The following is a 24,491-nucleotide window of genomic DNA, read 5'->3' as shown; positions in this document are numbered from 1 at the left end:
ACTAGGTGGGGGAAGATATAGGGCGTTTTAAAGTTTTTGGTTTAATTGCCTGTTAAAAACTTATAATTTAGACCCTTTTACAAATTAGTCCTTGTTTAAAAATTAATAATATTTTAAACACCATTTTCAAAATTCATTTAATTTTCTAAAAACTAGAGTTGAAAACATTACTGATAAACCATGTCGCAAAATTTCAAATGTTCTAAGGCTAAAATTCCTAAAATACCCCTAAAACTCTTATGCCCTATTTTAAGGTGTTACAATGCGACACCTTCAAATATAATGAGGTATCCGACGATGCGGCATGTCTCCGGTTATTCCTATTTTCATTATGTGATACTACGAATGATTGGTTAGACTCGTTAGAAACTGGTTCCATTACTACATAAAACAATCTGACGAAAAAAATTATCCATAATTTTTTCCCGATTAGTCGAACCATTCAACTTCGGCGGGAAATTACAAACTTTAAACAATAAGAAGGTGAGACCCTGTACGAGGCATGGGAGCGTTTCAAAATGATGTTAAGAAAATGTCCACACCATGGACTGCAAGTGTGGCTCTAGATCCAAATATTCTATAACAGTGTTGATGAACACATTAGATCTAACCTAAAGAGATTATCTGATGGATCTCTCATGTTTTATATGTACAAACGAGCCTATAAAGTCATTGAAGATATGGCCATGAATTCATACATATGGCCCAATGAGATATTTATGTACCAATCGAAGCCTCTAGCGGTGAAAGCAGTGAAGGACGAAGTTGACGATGATAGATTCCAATGAATCTTAGAAAAGCTTAACTGTTTGGAAACAGCAGTCAAGACGACGAGAGCAAAGCCACAATTGGAAAGCCAAACAGAGGAGGCATGTTACATAGGTAATAAGGGTAGAAATCCTTATTCAAATACTTACAATCCCGGTTGGAGGGATCATTCGAACATCAAGTATGGAGGTTACCTATGAGGCACGAATGAAGCTCAAACTCAAAAAAACCCTCATCACCAGCCTCCACCGTTTCAACAATGATTCATGGGAAATAACTACGCTACATGTGGCCAAATATTCAGTCGACTAGAAGGGGAGATGCAAACAATAAAAATAGATATTTGGCAAGTCCAAGCTACATATGGATGACTCGAATCCCAAATGGATAACCTCTACGGCCAAATGAGTCAATTAATGTCAATGTTTCAAAACCAGAATGGTCAGAGTCCCCTTAGCATTACGGAGAACAACCCTCAGAGATATAGAAAGGAGCATGTTAAGGCGATCGTAGTGCAATCGGGCAAGAAACTGAAGTCACCAACCAAGCCCATCCATAAAGAGGAGAAAATTTTAAAAGAAGATGATGAACTCATGAAAGAAGAAGAAGAAGCTACACATCAAGAGCTGATCGAGGAGATAGTCGAATTTGTACCTAATCTAGTAATTTCAACTCACAGCATAACAAAGATCCCCCAAAATTAAAAGATTCGGGTAGCTATACGATTTTAATTGGGATAGGGGATCGATATTGTAATAAAGCCTTTCGTATTTTAAGGGTTGGTATAAATTTGATACCCCTATCAATTTATCTAAAACTTAGACTTAGAGAGTTGAAAAACACATCGATAACATTATAATTAGCCAATGGATCTTAGTGCACCCAAAAGGTGTGCTTGAGGATATATTGGTCAAGGTACAGGGATTCGTAATCCCCATCAATTTTGTAGTTCTCTACTATAAGGAAGATTGGGAAATCTCCATTTTGTTGGGTATGCCATTTTTGGCCACTTCTAAATTAATTATCGACTTTGAATGAAACAAGCTTGTTATAAAAATCGATGACGAACTAGAAGTGTTTAAATGTGGTCGTAATTCCCAAAGTCAGGAGTTACTTAAGGAGGAATGTTACGTGTTATTTAATTTAATCCATAACGGCCTAGATTGGAGGCAATTCCCGAGTTGTGCATGTATAGGTACTAATAAGAGAAGAGGACGAGATAAATGATAAGACTCTGGTGGAAAAAAGAGCAATTGGAAGAGTCGAGATGGGTGTGAATGACAATTGAAGTCAATGGTGAAGTTTAGAGAATTGTTGGACACGTTCGATAGCACGACTTAGTATCAGCCATTGAACTTTAATAAATTTGCAAAATTTTATAAATTAGTTTCAATTTCTAGTTTGTAGTTAGATTCTAAGACAATTATAGTGCAATTACATGTTAGAATTAGGAGGATTCAGGTTTTTGGATGTAACGGGACGAAAAGAAGCTAAACAGGGATGAAAACGGATGACCGAAGAACATCGACATATCCCGAAGGGGTGGGGACAATGTCATGTGGCACCATGCATAGGCCATGGTAGGACACAAGCTCTCCAAAGCAAAGGCACCTAATGTTAGAGGGTTGTGTCACTCCATACACAAGCTGTGGCGTGACAAGAGCATTTCAAAGCGAAATGGGGTAATTTAAGGCGTTGTGTCCGGACAAGCATAACCTGTGACGCAACACGTCTATTTTTCAACTAAAATTGAGTCGTTCAGGCAGAAACCCGTTAAAAATATATTTATAGTCACCAGTTTTAGGCATAAAATCATACAACTAAAACAACCCGAAAGAGTGAAAACATCCTCTTAAAGCCGCCCCACGTCTTTCCCACTATCGAGCTCTGATTCTTCACAATTCCAACCTTTGATTCACATAAGTAAGTGTTCTTCTTCTCTTTTCATTTTAGTTTTCATCTGTTATTCTTCTTCTCTTTTCATTTTAGTTTTCATCTGTTATTTTGTTATATACCACATTTATCAAGATCCGGGGTTCATTGACAACTAACCGAGGTATCATACTCTAAACTTGATTTTTATCATTTTTATCATTTGGGTTAGTTGTTATTTTACTTTAATTTGAAAATGGCACCGCAAAAACAACAAGTAAAAGTCTAATGATTTTTCCTTTAGATGAATGGAAGTTCATTTATACAAGAGTGTAGGTTGAATCCCACCATGTCTGTCTGCGACGAGATAAGGGATCTAGTATGATCCCACCGTTGGAATAAATTTTAGGCAACCCCAACCCAACTGGCGGTTAACACTACAGTTTATGAATTTTATGTCTATCTAAAAGATAAGTAGAATCGCAAGTAGCGAGGTGAGACGATCACCCAGGTTACTGTCTGAGGCAAAGAGGTGTCGATTCCACCTCGAGATATTTGCTAGTACTATGATGCCATATACTATACCCACAATTATTTAGATACCTTAGACTTATTCACATTTGAAGAATTTGACATGGAGGGTACTATTGATTATTTGACGAAGGGACATTGCAAGTGGACTCGACATTCAAACTCGGAGGTGCCACTAAAATTCAATACGACCATCATGTTCCTGATGGCCAAAATGTGGATACAATTTATTTACACTCGCCTAGAGACGACCCATAATGCCTCTGATGTTACCGTATATCGAGCGATTATGCTTTATTCAATTTTACATAAAGATGAAATCTATGTAGGCCACTGGATCTACGAGCAGATGCTTAACTGCATACGACACCGAAAGCAAAGTATGTAGTTCCTGCATCTAATTATTTTTCTATTTCACTGAGCCGATGTCTTTATGTCACCGATCAAGCCATTTGTGAGACTCGTGAGGAGCGTGATTGGAGATAACTCATATGGCTAGTTCCTTGAGTTCCAACGCAAACAAAATCAGGAATAGGAGTAAAGGATGAAGCATAGGAGCGACCTCCAGGGGCTGATAAAGATAAAAGGTAAAGCACACAGGTCAAAAAGGACGGGTTTTACAGACATGTCGATATCAAAGTGGTAGGCCCAATGGATACAAGACATAGGAGACATTCTGATCTGCATTGCAGAACAAAATAGGTGGTCCAGACCAGCACCACTCCCAGATATGTTCGAGAGGTTCTCACTGCCAAGTGAGGAGGGTGCTAATGATGACAAGGATGAGGATAAGGAGGAGGAAGAGACCTCAATCACACTATCGAACTATGATCTAGTATTTAAACCAAACCGCTAATCGATGAAGGGAGTGGTGATCTGTGACCTAAGCCAGCACAGCCCGACCCAAATTTCGAGAAGGTGAGCTACAAAAACATCGGTGGGGGCCGATAAGGGCAAGGCCTAGATGATGGAGGAGTCGAAATCTGAGCCCACTAATTTTGAACATTTTTATTTTGTACTCTATTTTTATTCTTGGATGATTTTTAATTTTTGCTTTGTTTTTAATTAGTTAGGATTTATTATTTTCTATATGTATTTTGTGTGTTGTTAATTTTTCTTTTTAGGAGTCCCACAATTTTTTACGGTACTACCATTGCAAGCTAAAACCAAAATGAGGAGTAGTCTCACCAATTGAGTTGCACCTACCACGCCAATCGTGTAACCTTTTTCCTTTATATTTTTAGTTGCACATTAGGGGCAATGTGCTGAATAAAGTGTAGGGGTGACTAAGGAAAATTTTAAAATTTTTCTTTTCAGTTATTTTCTTTTCTTTATTTTTAGTAGTTTAAATTTTTAATTTCATGTGTTCTTAAGCTTATAAAAAAAAACAAGTGATTGGTGAGGAGCATGTACTTAGGTTGTTTGTTTAAATTGTAATTTTAACTTTGAAATTGAATAATTTAGATTGTTTATATTTAGACTAATTAGTTTAGTTTATTAGACGTAGATAGGAAATATATATATACCAAGTGATAAAGGTAGATACTGAATAGGTAATTTATTTGTAGAAGTATAGGATGCTCAAATTAAAAAGAAATTACTCGGTAAAATCCATGATTATTGAAACGATATAGTATGACCAGTATAACCCTCATAAAAAGTGTCCAAGAAAAATCTCAGTTGTATTGGCACAAATAAAAAAAAATCATAAAGGATTATCAGGGAAATATTACTGCATTAGAGTTCAAAGCATGGACAAAAATAAACTGAGTAGGAACAAAATATTCGAACTAACTATACCCTGCAAAAATAAATACTATATTCATATATACATTTTGATAGAGCTCTATATTTATTTTTTTTTACTTGTTTTCTTTGTAATTTATTGAACTAATCGTTTAGGTGTAAATAACTTTGAATTATTTAAATTTTTGGCTAAAGTTACATATTTAGGCAAATCTTTCTAGTGTTGATGCTCTGATCCAATCCTGTATATCAAGCTAGCTCAAGTACATTTTATTTTCTTTGCATGTTTATTTCTTGTTTTCTGTTTTAGTTTATTTTTTTGTCTTTATTTTTGTTTTGTTTAGCTTACTTAAGGACAAACAAAGATTTAAGTGTGGGGGTATTTGATTTGCCGTCAAATATAGTAGTAAATTTAGGTCGATTCTACACTTAAGGAACTTGTTTTCTATGCAATTTAGGATTTGATATTATGTTTTCAGTACTTAGGCATTAGGATTAAATATTAGTAAAATAAATTTTTTTAACACATTTTATAAGTGTTGTGACCCAATAGGTCGACACGGGCCTTAGGTTGTGCTAATATGCTTAATTGAGTGTGTAGGATGAAGATATAAAGGCTCAATTGATGTCGAAGCAAAGGACGAGTGATGTACAAGCTTTTCGGGATGTCAAAGAAAAAAATGAATGACACAAGACGGATTTTGGGTGCCGTGCCGTGCCACAGACATGGTGTGGCACGACACAGGTCGATGTCCTACCCAAGTAATTTGGGGTTATTTTCGTTCGCACAATCAACTTTATAAGAAGACCTAGGACGTGCAAAAGACCTAATTTGGGCTACTAACATTTATATAAATAAGACATTAAGGGATTGATGTAACCAAGTTGTCCTAAACGCCTTCAAAACCCTTAGTAGTTTAGAAATAGATTTAGATTGTTTTCTTTTCGGCTTTTCATAACTATATTTGTTTTGCCTCTTGAAATTAGTTTTGATTCAAGAGTTTATTTATGTTATTCAAGTATTTCAGTTTATTTTCCTCCAATATTCAGTAGTAGGAGTGTGATTCCTCCACTGCTCAACTGCCAAAGGACCACTCATCGACCACAGAATGTCATCATCACCACCGCCAGAATCATCGTGTTTAGTGGTGTCGTCGTAGGTGCGACACCCTCACAGCACCTCGAGCCAATTCGGTTCGGACCAGTGACTGGCCGACCGGTTCAGTCCTGCCATCGGTTGGACCATCGGCCCGGTTTCACATACCAGACCCAATTCGACTAGTTATTGGGTCTTAGTCTCAGTTTTGGGTTCTTGGACCCAATTTTCAATCTAAGGTCTAATTTTCAAGTTCAATTATTATATTAATAAATTCCTATATTAGTAAATAAATAATAAAATATGTATGTTTAATAATATTGAACACTATAATATTTTATTATTAATTTTTTTAAAAATTAATAATAATATAATAATATTAGGCTTGATTCAAGTTAATTTTTATATAACAATAAAATTCTTCATAAAAGAGCTTTTTTCGGATAATGATTATGCTTTTCAAAAGGGTAAGTCAATTTACATGATTTTTTTACTTGACGGAGTGGTTTTCCATAGAACAAACACAAAAAGACGCAAAAAAGAAATCATAAGTAATTTTCTGTGAAACAAATGCACCATAATTTCTACTATTTTCAAAATCTAATGGAGCAAATATATTATTATATATGTAGTGCCATGTTGGTTTGTTATTTTACATATTACTCCTTAAAAATCTAAGTAATGGATTAATGACTTTCATTTGTATCAATATTGAAATATAAAATTTGAAAAGTATAAGGACTTAGAATGATCTAATTAGAAAATATGGACTAAATTTACAATCGTACTTATAACATAAAACTAGTAATTGAATTTAACCAAATGAATTTACTTGCTACTATTTAGATGAAAATTAAAATTTCAAAAGCCAAAAGCGAGAGGATTAAAATCGACTAATTTAAAAAGAACATGACTAAAGTAATCAAATTGAAGTACTAGACTAAATCTATAGCTTTAGCAAAGTACAAGGACTAATGATGAAATTTAAGGAGTTATGATTTTTCAAGAAAAGATATTCTTTAACCACTCTCATTAGAAATTAGAAAAAGAATCTTTATTTTAAGTTGAAATTAACTTTATATATTATAAAAAGTAAAAAGATTTTTTTCTTTGAATGTTTTTTTTTTTTTCATAATTTTGGAATTTTTAAAATTTTAATTAAAAACATAAAATTATTTTGCATTTCTCTTACAAATTTGAAAAAAAATTGCATTTTTTGGATTGATTTTTTTATAATTTTTTAATTTTAAAGAGCATTTTTCATAAATTTTTGAATTATAATTTTATTTATGAAATTTTTAACTTCCAATTTTTAATATTCAATATAATTTTTAAATCATTCGCTAGCTTTACATGTAAGATAAAATAGTGCGTGAGTAATGAAAAATTGAAGGTCAATTTGCTTCAAATAAAAGAGTAAGGGCCTAATTGAATAATTGTGTAAAAGTTAAAGAACTAAATTTGTCATTATACCTTATACAGACCTGCACTTGGAAATAAGCCCACCAAGTGGCGTAGCGGAAGACGGACCCAAGCTCAAATAAACAACCCCCCTCTATAACGCCACCACCACTTTCTACAATTTGCACACACTCTCTCTAGAACTACAGAAAAACAAGGGAAAATGACTGAGGCAGTGATAAGGAAGAAGCCAGGAATGGCGAGTGTGAAGGACATGCCACTTCTCCAAGATGGGCCTCCTCCGGGTGGGTTCGCCCCCGTCAGGTACGCCCGTCGGATACCCAACAAGGGCCCAAGTGCTATGGCTATCTTTCTAGCTGCTTTTGGTGCCTTCTCGTATGGGATGTACCAAGTCGGCCAAGGGAACAAGATCCGCAGGTCCTTTCTTTTTATTCTCTCTGGAAAAATCCTTAATTTTCCCTTCTTTTCGTCATATTCTAATCTAGGTTTTCATTTTTTTTTTCAGTTTTCATTGATAGTATTTTTGTATATTTAATCTGTTCGTTTATTGGGTTGCTTGAAATGATTTCTATGAACTCATTATGATATATGTATATTTGCTCTTACCTCTTTTATTAGATAGACAGCTTTTGATGGGATTGAAGACTTTTTTATCTTATTATGGAGCTTGGAGTTAGATCTTAGTCTGTTGTTTAATTTATATATGGGTCTTTATCTGTCCTTGTTTATTGGATAGATTTAATTTAATTTTTTATATCAAATGTGCCTTGGAAATGTGGAGGATTCTGCTGATTCTTGGTATCATATTTCGTTCATATTTTCTGGTTCTTTCAAATGGCTTTTAGTATATATCTTCTGAAGAAGTTTGATGGGAGTGGAAAAGGAAAGATGGTTGAGATACAATGGTTTGCTGACAGTATTATTATTTGGTTCTATCATATTGACAATGCATGATGAGTTATGAGCCTGCTGCCTGCCTATATCGGAGTTTAGTAATTTCAGGAGTCTACCTATGTACTGATTTTAGTAATTAATTTAGTATTTCACATGGCAAAGTATTCCTGGTTCTTTCAAATGGCTTTGTCTCATGTAACCTATGAAGAAGCTGGTAGAAGGGGAAAAGGAAAAGCAAAGTTCCGATAAATAATTTCCTGAGAAAAGTTATTATTTGTTCCTGAACATGGACTCTTCGTGATAATTTCATGAGTCTGCCTATTTACTTATTTTTGTATTTTGTTAGTAATTTCACAAGGCAAAACAATCGGTTAAGGGTTGTCGGTTCTTTCAAATGGTATTTATTATGTACCCTAAGAAGAAGCTGGTAGGAGAGGGAAAAGGAAAGATATGTTCAGATACAACATTTTGCTGGTGGTGCTATTATTTGGTCATGAAATATGGGCAATGCATGAAAATTTCAAGAGCCTATCTATTTTCTTATTTTAGTAATTTGCTGACATTCATAGTATATCCATACATTTTGTAGCATTTAAACCTGAAATGTCAACAAGGATTTAGAGATTTATTGAAACTAGCATGTGCATTTAATATAGGGGAGATTATATCTGAATATGATACTCTTTTATGCGTTGATGATGAATTGTTGATCTTCTAATTGTTGGTCTCAGAGTAATAAGTAAGAGTGCTTGAATGGTCATTCAAATTGTTGCTTATTGATTTTAAAGCAGTGTTGTCAATGGCGCTAGGTGTACTCTAGGCACTAGTATTGATTCTAATGCTTAATTGTGTTGGAAAGGAATCATTTTCAGATTTCACTTCAAACCACATTATATGTTGCATTGAGCATAGGTATTTGGGGTTATTTCCAGACTGCAGGATTATAGGTACTAATTCCAATAATATTGGGTGGTAAATAAACTGCACGATTTGGTTGGCTTTTTGCATTTTCTTGATTTGTGACCATCTTGGACTCTTTGGGCAATGAGGCTTCCAGATTTAAGCATGAATTATATGAGTTTTCCTTTTCATGTTCAAGGGTTGGAAAAATGAAACTTGATGCAATTAGGTGCTATAGCTTATCCAGATCGGGCACTTTTAGGCAAGATGGTGTACCTTTTCCATTTAGCAAGCCATTCATGGATAATCTATGATTTACGCAAGGGTTGGGGAAGTTTGAGATTCTCTATGCATCAATTGTTGAATTGATCTTTTTGATAAAGAGACATAGCCGAAATTGCATGCACTAGAGAAATAACATAAAACGAATAAGCTCAGATCTATTCTGTTTTGGAGATATGATTTAGATTCCCTTTGATTTATTTAAGATAAATAGTGTAACTATCAAAGCATGAGCTAAATTAAGGTAGTAATAAAAGTTGATACTTGAGGCTGCATGATGCAAGAGCTTTACTATTGTGTTATTTTATTATTTTGTCTTCTTAATTATCAGACTTATGACAGATGGCTTGGATTGTTAATTTAGGGTTTAAATCATGGGCTAATAATATAATTTTATTTGCAAGAAAGCCTTGTATAGATAAATAATAAGCTTTACAGACAACATTGTTTTTTTTTTCTTTGAAATAATATAGAGAAACTAGAGGTTTTTTATGACCTAGTCTGACTGATTTCTTACTCGTTTGCTCAGCCCTAATTCTATTTATTTACTAATATTTCTCCCTAAACCACTTAAATTTTGGCGTTGTAGCCTAATTGGATCCTAGTGTTTATATAAGGATTTGCTTTTAAGCTATGGTTGGACGTGCAAGAGGTCAAGGATGAGGAAATTAGGGTCACAAAACAAAATTGGCTGCAACTGTGATGTGACGTGCAATTGAAGAATTGTCATGTGTAGTTTATGCTAGGCTGCAACAGTAATAAGTGGAAACCTAGATGGAAATTTTGGAAGGTGCCTATAACCATTTTGACATATCGGAATATGGTCTCGCTAATAAATCTGATTTTTGTGAGGAAGAAAACCTCTTTCATGATGCTGAATCCACAAACCTTGCAGTACAAGGTGGGTTGACAGACTGGTTGGTCCATGCCCTTGAATTAAACAATGGTGGAACTCATGTTGAAGTTGCTGATTTTCATGGCATGATGCATGCTTCAGGGCAAGATTATGATATGTTAGAACCCATTTATGATGAATATCTTGAAGAAAGGGAAGAAATTGATTTGAATCCGGTTAAAGGAGAATATTTGGTTGTCTGGATACAGGGGTGACAACCAAATCCTCAGAACAAGGGGAGGATTGGAGGTGGTTCAGAAATCTTCTTGATATTGCAAAAAACAAATGTTGGTTGATGACTCTGGAATGGCATCTAGTAGGGAAGCCATAAAATTATAGCTTGATGTAAAAATAACTGCTTTGGTTTCTATAATTGAAACAGAATCTTCCAAGGGAGAAGTCATTGCTGACCTCAAGAAAAAGCAGGAAAGCTTGGAGGCAAGTAACAGTGTAATGATGTAGTTTGTAGAGAAAAACTGCTTGCATTCGATGTGAAAGCTAAGTTTCTGAAAGCTGTAGTTGAAAACCAGGTTCTAGTGGTTTCAGGAGAAATGAATTGTGCTAGAATATTCTCAGAAAAGGAAGAATATCTTGTGAAACAATGGATATCAGATTCTCTTAGAGTCGAATTGCTCAACTATTCACGTATTGGGGTTGGCTTTTCCAACGTTGGAGTTATTTTTGGAGGATGTGTTGCAGAAAGCTCATTATAGTATTAAATCAGTGTTTGACAATTTAAAGGCAATCCACAAAGAAGGAAGAAACGGATTTGAAGAAAGATGGTTTGACTCCATTTTTTGAGGATATTGGCACTGAACCTGAATGGAAGAAGTGCATTGCATCTACATGATATTTACTTGAAGCATGGCTTGGTTCACAGATCGATTTTTGGTATGGTGGTGGCCTTAATTAAACATATTTACCACTATGAAGGTATGGAGCTATTATTCTTTTCCTCGTAGGCTGGGATGATACTTTTAGCTCCTTGTCGAGATAAAAGTGATCAGCTTTCTTGGGAATCTTAACAAGTTTTTTATTTTTGCTGTACATGGTTCTATGCACCATTAACCAACAAAAAATATTTGACCATCCTCTGCCTAACAAGTGAAATTGTTTTGGCAACATATATATTGCATAATGTAGCACCAACATAGATGATGTTGTGTATGTTATGGACTATGGTTGAAGTGGTAAAAGTTTTCTCGCTGGAGTCAAGTTTTCCAAGCTGGGGTGAACAATGCTGGAGCTTTATTACTTTGTTATTTTATTATTTTAGTCTTCTATTAATTATTAGACATATGATAGATGGCTGGGATTAGGGTTCGGAATAAAACTTATTTGCAAGAAAGCTTAGTAAGATAGATGGCTAGGATCAGGGTTTAAATCTAGGGCTAGAAATAAACCTTATTTTCAAGAAATCTGAGTATAGATAAGTTGTGAGCTTTATAGAAAACACTATTATTCTTATTATATTCTTTGAACTACTAGAGAGAGAAACTAGAGGTTTTTTGTAACCTACATTTTCTAGAGTTCTAACTTCTTTATTGGCCATAATTCTATTGATTTACTGCAAACTCTACATGGTTTGGTTGCATCGTATCATTTGAACTTACAAGGCTAACCCTATCGGCTACAGTCAATGCTGAGCTGTTGTCAAGGAGGCAAATTCTATTTACTTGATCCAACCTTTGGCTGATAGAAGGGGGACTTCTCTGATGCTCCACTACAGAAATTGATTGCTTTTCTCTTTATTTGAAGTGATGTTTTCTGAAATGCATGTTGAAATCTAAATTAATAGTTGATCATTGACGACCGGGTTTCTTAATTTTTTATTTTAGATACACTTCACAGTGCTGCAATTTTATTTCTATTCTCTTAGCCATAATGTAGTTTTTAATATGTAAACTAAATTGAATAGATATGCCAAATGCAAATTTATCTTCATTTTAGAAAAGAAGGCCTGAAATATTTACATTTTGCAGGGCACTGAAGGAAGAAAAGTTTGCTGCACGTAGAGCAATATTGCCTGTGCTTCAAGCTGAAGAAGATGAAAGGTATTTGATGATCCAGGTTACTCCAATTCTTTTGCATAGCTAAAGTGCATTGATTATTTCTATGTTTGTTTGCCTGCTTGCATTCTTTAGATTTGTCAAAGAGTGGAAGAAGTATCTTGAGTATGAAGCGGAAGTGATGAAGGATGTCCCTGGTTGGAAAGTAGGCGAAAATGTATACAATTCTGGGAGATGGATGCCCCCTGCAACAGGTGAGCTCCGCCCTGAAGTTTGGTGATACCTTTTTTTATCAACTCTTTGTCCACAGTTGAGCTGTTTTCAGTTCATGGATGCTTGGTCTTGTTCACATTAAGCAAAATAAAAGATTTGGAAATTAAGAAACTTATTTCTGTATGGAGAGTATTACCAATACCGGATATGATTCTTTCTTTCTTTCTTTACCTTCTACGTCTTCTGCATGGAAGGCTAACACTCGCCATTGCCATTGCTGGCGAAATATAGCTGGAAAGCCATCCCACTGTTCGGATGGGGGTAATAAGGTTCTCTTCTTGATGTTTGTAACAACTTTTGGTGGAATTTATTTGAGTTTGTTTTTCTTTGGTGTCTACTTTTGGTGGACTATATTTGAGCTGTTTTTTTTTCCCTTGGTGGAAAATGTTTTGTAAAATTTAATTGATCAAATAATAATTTAATAGTAGAGGTTAAAATTTTAAAAGTTTGGCACAAAATCCTTACAATTTAATTATTCGGATATATATATGGCATGTTAAACTATTTTTGTAATATAAAGTTCAAATGGTTTGGGCAAAGTGATTCCATATTTTTCGAACGTTCAAATTTGCACTATTGGTTTCGGGGTAAGTGTCAAGAATTCTAAATCGAAGTTGTAAGCATAGAATTTTGCACACAAACTTATCAAAGAAAATCAATTCCTTCGGTCATGTATGTTGATTATGGCAACTATAAAGTTAGCAAAACATGTTTAAGCTTGGCCGACTCATAAATGAGTTAGTTTAAAAAATCAATTCCAAGCGTATTTTTGAGCTCGTAGAATTCAAGTTCGAAAAAAAAAAGTTCGAAATTGATCTATTTCTAAGTTTGAGATAAATCTAATTTAGAACTCACAAAAATCTCAACCTATAACTGAAAAAATAGAAAAGGCATTAATATATTATATTAATAATTTTATTAGCAATAAATTGGCCTTTGGTCCATGACTTGAGGTGGGGGTGATGGTGTTGCAAGACAAAGTTGGCTAAAATGTTGGGTGTTAAAATTGTTCAAAACTTAAATACTGAATTTTAGTTATAAAATGTGATATATTTCTTAAAATTAAGTGGAAGAATATGATGAGAATCTTTTATAAATATAATTATTAAAATTTTAAAGGAAAAGTATTTAAACAATAATGTTAAAAGAAATAAAATAAAATAATGGTAAGTATTTGATATATTGATAATGTACTTTTTTTCTTTTACAAATAGTCTTAAAAATTGGCATATATCTCTTTTAAAAAATGTATATATTTAATAATTTACTATATCCATAAGGACACTTATTAACCCTTTAACCTTGCTTGAGGAGTTTAAAACTTCACTCGTAATGTATTAAATATTTTCAAATAAAAAATAAAAAATCCATTTGTTGATAAGTAGCTCATTATCTACTTATCATTTTTCACACTAAATGAAAATTTTATCATTTTCTTTTTATTATAAACTATCAAACATGCTTAAAAAACTCACTGAAACTATTAATTTTCATTTGATTTAATTTTTTAATAAATTATCAAGCAAGACCTTAGATGATATATGATAAGATTAGCTTCTTTAAAATATTTATTAAGATAATAAAAAATTTTAAAAGGAAAAGTATTTTTTTATATCGGTAGTTTTTGAGAGAAAGAGAAGGTTTTTTTTTAAGAGTGGATGATTTTATAAATATATATATATATATATATAATTTTAAATCACATAATTACCTTTTATTGATGGTATTATTTGAGTTATTATTATTTATTATTTAAGAGTTGGGAGATTTTGATGAATCATTGAATTAGTGTCACTTAAATTGTCTCTAAGATCATTCAAACATTTTAGTATTCCAATTTGGCTGAAAACATTGATGTAATAAATTTATAAAAATTTTATATGAAAATTAAATCGAACTTTGGTTGAAATGATAAAATTGAGATATAAATAATCTTCGGTTTAAATTTCATGATTCCCATTCGGTATATTTAATTTTTTTCTAAATTTATTAAATATAAAAATCATAAATATCCTTAAAATAATATTTGTTTGTTTATAAATGATAGGGTTTTTGGCAAATTCCTATTTGAGTTAGGACTCGATTAATGAGTGACACTAACTCAATTACTCATTTAATATATAACTAGATATAGAAGAGAAGGTTTAACCCTTGTTGAGTTGTAGTAATTTATTTCAAATATAAAAACAACTTCCTACATAGAGTAGGAGTGGGGTGGATGTCAAACCCTAGTATTCCTACTAGGGTTGCCGCCCCTTTCATGTTATATGAGGGGTTTTGGGCCTCTCTCACATCGGGTCAAATTACGAGTACTTTCTAGGCATTTTGACCCGGTACTCTGTAATGTGATCCAACCCAATTCGATTTTTCTATTTTCCAAAATAAACTTTAATATTTTATATTAAATAATTTTCTCATCCCTATTTTACCCTCAATAAAATTTGACGATTTTACCCATGGTAAAATTTTGACGATTTTACCCCTAGTAAAATTTTGAGAAAATATGTTTAATATTTCACAACTCAACATGTTCATTGTGACCAAATGATTTATTTTCATTTTTGGGCTTTAAAACAGCTCAAAAACATAAACTCATTCTTTCAATCATTTTTAAGTATTCCATATAGAAGTGCAAATGAATCATTTCCATTTCCATTTCCATTTTTGGAAACATACATTAATTTCCAAATGATCCCATTTAACCATTTTGGAGAAAAGCATAATTATTCTTGAATGTTTCCTATTTCTCTTTTCTTATTCATTTCGTTCATTTTTATTAAAACACACAATTCATTTCTAGTTTCAACGAGCTAGTGGAGGGACCGATTAGATATATGTAATTAAGGCTAAAATGATTTATAATTAAGTTTTGGCTTTTCTCCTATTAATTATAAACCCATTTAATCATGAAGTCATTCCACTATAGTATCGTGACTGAGCTCTCCCTAGCAACATACCATTACGAAAGCAACTACTTAGTGCTCGTCCAATGACATTGTCATAAATGTGTTACCCTCATAGGATATCCTTTATCTTTTTGGGATAATATCTATTCTTCCAACATGATTCTATTTTATCTCATGGTAACCATTATATCTTTCTTCATGAAAAGTCAATTACTATCGAATAGTAATTAAGTCATTCATAACAAAGACAAAAGAACCATGGCCATGTTTACTTTTCATCAACCATGTAGTGCCAATAAGAGGATATCATTTACCCATATCTCAGGCTATGAATTCCACTATTGTGAATGACGCTACATACTACAGAAGTCATACACCCAACACATTAGCTTTTGGTTCATTATCTATTTGAACTCGGGTTTTTACTTACATCAAAGTGTATGAGTCACATATACATAGTCCGTCATCCACTCAGGATTTAGGTATGCCACACTATGAACATCACAAGTGAATAAATCCATAAATGAATTCAAAATCTATTCTTCTTGGGTTTAGTCTAATGTACTGTCAATCCAGTCAGTCAAATTTATGATTCTATCTTTTGGGAGTCATCTGCTCCGATGCCCAATACAAAGCATCTCCCCAATTAGACTTGATAGAGAACATATTAGTCTTTCAATTGATTTGTTCATTTTTTATTAGACTAAGGACATTTTTAGGTTGGTATACTAATATAAGGTTTCTTTTTGTATTACGATCCGACCACGTAATACCGTTTAGCATTAGTTAAATATTAGACAACCAATGAGCAACATTTCATTCCATTTTGCTTTGCGTGCAAAAACCATGTGAGGACAATATACAATGTATTAATTTAATTCATGAATAGTTTTATTAACCAATCTGTTCGAAAAATTACAAGTGTTCTTAGACAAAAATACTACACTTAGGGCACCATATCCAACATTTTAGACATGAAAGGGACGGAAAACCAAGTCGTAGATCATCTCTCAAGGTTGGAGACAATAGTAGAGAAATAAATAAACCTGGCAATAAACGAGAAATTCATCGACGAGCAGTTGTTTTGAGTAGAGTCTTGGATTTGGTGCCCTAAAGTGTTGTATTTTGTACACTTGTGTTATTATTATTATTTTTGAATAGATTGGTTAATAAAACAAATTCACGGATTACATTAATATACTTTGTATAATTGTCTTCATATGATTTTTGAGCATAAAGAAAAATAGAAGCAAATGTTGCTCACTGGTTGACTAATGTTTAACTAATACTAAGTGGTATTACGTGGTTAGATCGTAATACAGAAAGACAACTTATATTAGTAGACTAACCTAAGCATGTCCTTAGTCTAATCAGTATTGAGCAAACCTATTAAAAGACTAATATGTTGTTTATCAAGTCCAATTGGGGAGATATTTTGTCTTGGGCATCGGAGCAGATGGCTCACAAAAAATAAAGACATAAATGTGATTAACTGGACTGATAGTACATCCGAATGGACCTAAGGAAAATAGATCTTGAATCCATTTATAGATTTATTCACTTTTGACGTTCATAATGTGGCATACCTAAAACCTGAGTGGATGATGGACTACATATACGTGTGTAACTCCTTATATCTAGTCCAGTTGCCTGATCTGAGCTATAAGGTATTACAATTATAAAACTTAACATAGCTCCCGATTAAAACTAAAATAACCAAATAACTTAATTGCAATCATTCCCATGCTATTAAATCAAAACGGGACCTAATTCGAGCTTACAAAACATTTAAAACAAACTGGAACAATTTTGGATTAAAATGAAACTTTTACAAAAATTTGAGTAAAAAGTGAACATAGGGGTCACACGGCCGTGTGACAGAGCTCAACCTGTATGGCTTAGGAACACGGCCGTGTTGCCAAACTATGTAACTCATTTTGCCCGTGTAACTCAGTGCCACACGACCGTGTCGCCAGGCCGTGTAACTCTCTGAGGCCGTGTGTACGAGTCTGCACCAAAAATCAAAAAGGCCACATGGTCATTCTTGCAACCGTGTGCCAGATCGTGTATGCCCAAAATACCTTCAAACACAAGCCAATTCACTTACAATTTCTTAGACACCAAGCCATGCATTTACCCCACATTAACATATTCAAAAATGTACCAAAACATACCAATATATACTAATTCACATTCAAACAATGTGTCTAACTAATATGCCCTCATTGACACCACATTTCAAACATAAACCACAATCATTCAAGCTAAAACATTGTTAACTAATTGAACTTATTAAATCATCAACCAATTTCTATATACCATATACCAAGAATTATCTACTCATGCTAAACTATCAAATGCAAACATACTTCATTCTAAGTTCATAAATTACCAAAACTAAAAAGACCATTTTAACAACAGTTCACCAAGTAAGACATCAATTGACAAGGTACCATTTCTATCATACCAAATAACATAATCATGTTTGCAAGCCAAATGACACAAATCATCGTATTCCAAAATTGAATTAAAATGGTGTTCCAAATTAAATTCATCACATTCATCACAAGTTTACCATGAAACATGAAATTTAACATTATAAACCAACTTTAACTACACTATAAATCCAACTAAGACATTAAGTTCTTCAACTTCAAAGCCCTATATACATGCCACAAAAACTAAATAACAAATCAAAAACTACCAAACAGAAGCTTGATAGTGTGAGCCTTGAAATTAATCCGTCCAACCAGTTCCACAAAACGTTAGCTACAAAAAACAAAAGCAAACAGAGTAAGCTCAGGTAGTTTAGTAAGTTCATAGCTAATGTTCAAATCAACTTAGCTCAACTAAACATTTGAAAACTAAAAACACTTAGATTACTTAAACCTGACAACCATTTACAACACATAGAATTAGTGTTGACTTAGATCATCATGTACACCATGCTCTTTAATGAGTCAATCAAAATCATACATATAAATATACCTACATTTCATTACATCAATACCATAATTTTTGTAGCCCGATGAACTATAGTAACATGACTCGGATACTCAGGTAACCCAATCACACTAGAGAGCATTGAAATGCTAACAGAGGCACAAAAGTGAAAACAGAGGCACTAACGTGCAAACAGAGGCACTAAATTGCAAAGTCGTACAAGCGCGCATTCAAACCCTATTGCATGCCAATCATATCCTAATCATTTTCTACATTCAAATGGGGATTTTACAGAGTTTATCACATTAAGAAATCAAAGCAACTTCCACATAAGCTATCTGTATACTGTAATAATTCATATTCATTCAGAAATTGTATCATTCATATTTCCTAATATTAAACAATTCACGATTTAATTCGAACTCACATTAGGTTTCGTTTATAATAAATTAGTCTCATTACATAACATTTACAATTTTATAACTTCAAGATTCTTCAGGAAGTAATAGACACAAATACATATGAATACACTACGAACTAACCTAATATTTATACGGCTATTGATTGACTCATAGGGACTAATCCACCGTTTTCCCTTTTCCCCGATTATCCTCCGTACGGTTCAATTATTGATTTATACAATATCAAACTCATTTCTATGCACATGACCTATAAATTCCATTTTACCAATTTTCCCTAAATTTTTACACTTTATTTAATTTAGTCCTTAAATTGAAACTATTATAATTTTCACATTTAAGCCCCAATATCTAAAATTGACTTGAACAACACCCTCAAACAGCCTTTAAACATTCAAAATTTCACAAATTAATGTGTTGAATTAATATCACAAATTATCACATTCCACAACCCAAAAAGAGATACAAAAGCTACCAAAAATGACTGCATAATATGAGCTTTATCGTCGATCCTTCCAAATGGTCAGCAACAATTATCTACAAAACAACATAAGGAAAACATAAGCTTACAAAGCCTAGTAAGGTCATAGTATAACTTTTATTTTAAATTACTTAAACTCGGTTTATACAATAGGTCAATATTCCATTTTCTGGGAAATCAATGATGCACTAACGAGGTACTAAAATGCATTCAGAGCACAAATATGCATTTAGGGGTACTGAAGTACAAATAGGGGCATGTATGTACATTCAGGGGTACCGAAGTACAAACAGGGGCACATATGTGCATTAAAGAAGAACTTCGTCATTTCCATAATCACAATCCAATTCACTTCGTTCATATAAATACTTAACACAATTCAAATAACACTCTTATAATATTTTCTTCAATTGTTACCTATCTATTTAACATTTTGCAACATTCATAGGAGTCTATAAATATATGTTTTCCAATTACTCAACTAAAAAGAATATAGCAACATAAATTACATGATAATTGCAATAAAAACAAGCCGCTACAAACTTACCTGAGCTAAATTGCAGTAGTTGCAGAAGTTTAGAGACTATTCTGCTACTTTTCCTTTTCCCCATATATTAACAGAATCTTGATCTAAAATATAATTTATTTCTCTTATTAGCTTAAATTTCACATATTAATACATTTTAAAATTTATACCATTTTATTTAAAAAAAATACACAACTACCCCTAACTTTTACACTTTATGCGATTTAGTCCCTAACCCAAAAATCATCAAATTAGTCACTTTTGAAAATCACCACATCCATCCGAATATTTAAGGCTTCAGAAAAGTCCCTAAAATATCACTATTTCACTATTATACCATGATATTTTTAGCATTTTAACAATTTATTTAACTGAAAACTAACAAAAATTATTTTACAAAACAATCCAAAATCACAACCAAGACTTCAAACTCATCAATAACATCAAGAACAATCAATATTCATCAATGACAACATTCAAAATTTTTAACAATTTTAAAAACAAAGGTACGGGTTAGCTGGACCTATTTGTAACGATCTCAAAAACATAAAATTCATTAAAAACGAGACTCAAAAACTCACTCATGCAAGGACATGGACCAGCCGAACCTCCAAGCTCTCCCCTCCCGTGGTGTTTCGTCCAAAAACACCCAAAATGAAGATGATGAATTTCTTTTAACTTTTCTTTTATTTAATTTCTTTTTATTTACAAAATTTCTATTATAACATGTTTTAATCAACTTTTTTTTTCATTATCATCCACTATCATTTGGAATGGTTTAATTCCTATATTAAACCCCATCGTTTAACAGAATATCAAATCAGGACTCAAACATCAATAACTATTAACTTTTGTACTTTTTACAATTTAGTCCTTTTTCTTTAATTAGTTGTCTAACCGTTAAAATTTCTTAACTAAATTTTAATACGACCTTAATGACTTCATAAATATTTTATAAATAATATTTACGAATTGACATACCGAAATTTGTGGTCCCGAAACCACTATTCTGTCACCATTGAAAAACGGGATATTACAATTACGTATTTCATTTACCAGTTTTGTAATCAACCAAAATTTGCCTCATAATAGTCAATATTAATGTAACTTTTCAATTTTGTCCAATTAAACCATATATGTCAAATTCAATTGGTTTTACTTAAATCTAACATATAGATAAATTCAAATATAATTCACACATAAAATAAAGTAGGATGGTAAATTCCATATGAACTTACTTGTTCAAAATATGTAAAGTGAATACTTTAGGGGCTAATTTGTAATTTTAGCTTTTTCTCGATCAACTCCACTCCATCTCGATCCGATTCTTGATCTAAACAATCATTTTATATCATCAATCAATACCAAATATCTCCATATTATGCTTTGATATGCATGAACCTATATAACTCGATTTTTCAATATCTCTAAAATTTTACATTTTATTCAATTTAGTCCCTAAACTCGAGATAGTCATAAATTTCAATTTCTAGCTTGGATTAAAATTTGATTTCATATATTCTCATTAGGGACCTTAAAATTTCTATTTCTAACAAAATTTCATGATAAGTTTTACATTTATTCAATTTGGTCTCTAATGCAACAAAGTTAACAAATAAGCTAAACTAACTTTACAATCTAGTCCTTTTCATATTCTAAGCTTAAAATCTATCAATTTCAAGCTTAATTCTTCAAGAAATCAACAAATGAAACTTTCTAAAACTATAACAGCTTTTACAAATCAAGACATGGGCTATGTAAATCAAGCTCCCATGATCTCAATTCTATAAAAATTATAAGAAAATGACTTAGATTTCTTACCTTATTAATGGTCAAATATCAAACTTGTTTTTCTAGGTTTCTTCTTACATGGATGGCAAGAAGAAGATAAAAGATGAAGATGATATTTTTCCCAATAATTTAACTTATATATGTTGATTAAGATTTAACTAAACTAATTTAATTAATATAAACATGGTTTAGTTAACTTAATTTAATACTAACCAACTTTAGTGTATTCCACCATCAACATCCACTTTCTCTTATTTAGACATGGTCCAATTGTCATTTAGGACCTTTGGCAAATTGCTGTTTTAATCCTCAAGCATTTGGTCAATTGAAATTCTATAGTGGTTGAACTTTTACAAATTATTCCCTAAACCTTAATTAACTATTTAATTGAAAAAATTGTTCAAACAAAATTCAATTTATTTCATATTAACAAACTCAATTTACAGAAATGGATTTCTGAAATCGCACGTTTCGGTACCACTAGAATTAGGCTACTACACCTCCCTTGTTGTACCTTATATCAACATAATTTTTTTTTTTTTTGCTTTGTTATGTTATTCAAGCTAACTCTTAGGGTCCTGCTTTGGACAAGATAGAGTAATTGAATGAAAATGTAATTACTAGGGTAGTAATTACACTATTATAATTATAAATTGTAATTTCCTAGACGTGTTTGATTGATGAGTGTAATTACATCATAATTTCCTATTTCATATTTGGTAGTTTAAATTGTAATCACACAGTTAGATCATTTTCATTTAAAAATATTAATTACTATAAAAATTATTAGTATGATAAAAATAATTTATAAACAAGTAACAAAAATTAAAATCAAATAACCATATCTATTGTGATGGCCTAAAAGTAATTGATAATATGATTACTAAAAAATAACAAGAAAAATAAACACATGCAATTTTATCTAATTATTCTAGTTCATATTTGTTGGGTTATCTCCTCTTCAATATTTAATATATGCTCCTTATCATCATCTATTCGTCTTTGATTGAATTCATCATCATCCGAATTTGAATTGCATCATCAAGATTATCAAGATATCCTATTTCCATGTTCTTTTGAAATATGAATCATCTCAATTCCACCTATGATAGAAGTTATGAAATATGCAACATGCTAGTACGATCTAATTTTATTTACTTTTTAATGTTATACAAATGTGATGTTAATATGAGAATTTTTTTTTAAAACAACAAATTTCTTCTCAACCATATTCTGAAGCCTTAAATGTTTCCAATTAAAGAGTTTGTGAGCTGTCTATTGTGCTTGTGTCTAGCACTATTCTCTTATATGGTATCATACCCCACGATATGATGCAAGAAAATATTTTCTATTTGTATAATTAGTATTGACCTTATAATATTTGATTTTACAATCCAAATAATCAGTAACTTTAATTATAAAAAGTCATATAAACTTAATGTGGAGAAAGAATTATGTAGGTTATATCCCTTTTATAATACATAATTTTTTTATAATACATAAATTAAGTAAAAATAATAAAAATTCATAATCTATAACTTTTATAAATAAAGCTTTATAAATTCTTCAATAACTTTTATAGCACTTCTTATAAATAATATAATTTTTGTTATAATTTTAGAAAGTTATTTTTATAATTATGTTATGATTAAAAATTATAACATTCTTTTAATGATTAAGTATATTATTTTATAGTATATAACATGCACACATAAATAATTTATGTCCATATTTCTTAGTCATAAATTTTATAAATAAATATATTATAACACTTTTTTATTATGTAAATTATTTTTATATTAAGCTTTTGGAAATAATTTTTGGACTTAAATAATATAATTTTTATTATAACTTTATAAAATACATAAATTACTTTTATAATATAATTTTTAGTATTTATAATATAAGAAAATTTGTCATAACCATCCCAAATATGAGTTCATATTTATAATATACTTTTTTAACTTGTAGAATTTTTTAAAATTGAATTTGAGTGCAATTACTTGAGTAATTACTTCAATTCTTACCTCCTCAAGAATTGAAAAGTATAATTAAAGTGCTCCAATTACACTCAATTCGATGAGACCTACCAATTACAATAGTTACCCAAATATGTCATCTTTGTATAATTATAAATAATTATACCCAAATTCAATTATTATAACTTTTCAAATACTACTTTATTTTGGATACCTTATTTTGTATTAAAATGCGCGTAGCTCGTCTAGCTCTCGCATGTTGATAATTAATGCATCAATTACATGGAATTTATTTCTTTTTTAATTTTCTAATTCTAATTTACCACTATGTAGAATTTAGCTTTATCATTATTTGTAAAAAGTAATAATTTCTACAGTGATCTGTCATTTGCACTTTACATTAAGGTGAGGAAATTGGAATGGTAGAATCATAGCCACAATGGAAAAGAGTATGTATGTGTATGTAGGAATGTATGTCTATTTACGCCAAAAAGTGGTTGGCTCCCTTAGCAATCTAGCTCCCTAGGGTGAAACGTTCCTTTTCCAAAATGGACCACATAGGTTAAAGGATCTTTGCCCATACATTAATTAATTAATGATGTAAAACTTCCCTCCTGCCTTCCGTTTTTTATGCAAGGTAAACAAACATCAAGAAGCGAACCTTACTACCCCTAACGGAACAGTGAGATGGCTTTCCTGCTCGGTTTTGCCAGCAACGGCAAGTGTTAGCCCTCCATGCGGAAGATGTAGAAGGCAAA

At 31.9% G+C, this 24,491-nt stretch overlaps 1 protein-coding gene and 1 non-coding gene across 2 annotated transcripts; one reads left to right on the top strand and one right to left on the bottom strand.

The window, feature by feature from the left end:
* Nucleotides 1-444: 444 nt before the first annotated feature.
* Nucleotides 445-550, bottom strand: LOC128034213 (small nucleolar RNA R71). The gene has a single exon (XR_008190344.1). It is a non-coding gene; the product is annotated as a small nucleolar RNA R71 (small nucleolar RNA).
* A 7,002-nt stretch (nt 551-7,552) lies between these two features.
* Nucleotides 7,553-13,025, top strand: LOC105777510 (NADH dehydrogenase [ubiquinone] 1 alpha subcomplex subunit 13-B). Its single transcript, XM_012600825.2, has 3 exons — nt 7,553-7,852; nt 12,389-12,460; nt 12,551-13,025. Exons 1-3 carry the CDS (start codon nt 7,638-7,640, stop codon nt 12,693-12,695), a joined length of 432 nt encoding a protein of 143 aa, XP_012456279.1. The 5' UTR covers nt 7,553-7,637; the 3' UTR covers nt 12,696-13,025.
* The last annotated feature ends 11,466 nt before the right edge of the window (nt 13,026-24,491 follow it).

The sequence above is a fragment of the Gossypium raimondii genome, chromosome 10, assembly GCF_025698545.1.
Source record: "Gossypium raimondii isolate GPD5lz chromosome 10, ASM2569854v1, whole genome shotgun sequence".
Lineage (NCBI taxonomy): Eukaryota > Viridiplantae > Streptophyta > Magnoliopsida > Malvales > Malvaceae > Gossypium > Gossypium raimondii.
Note: the sequence above shows the minus strand (reverse complement) of the source record. Positions and strands in the feature narration are given on the sequence as shown.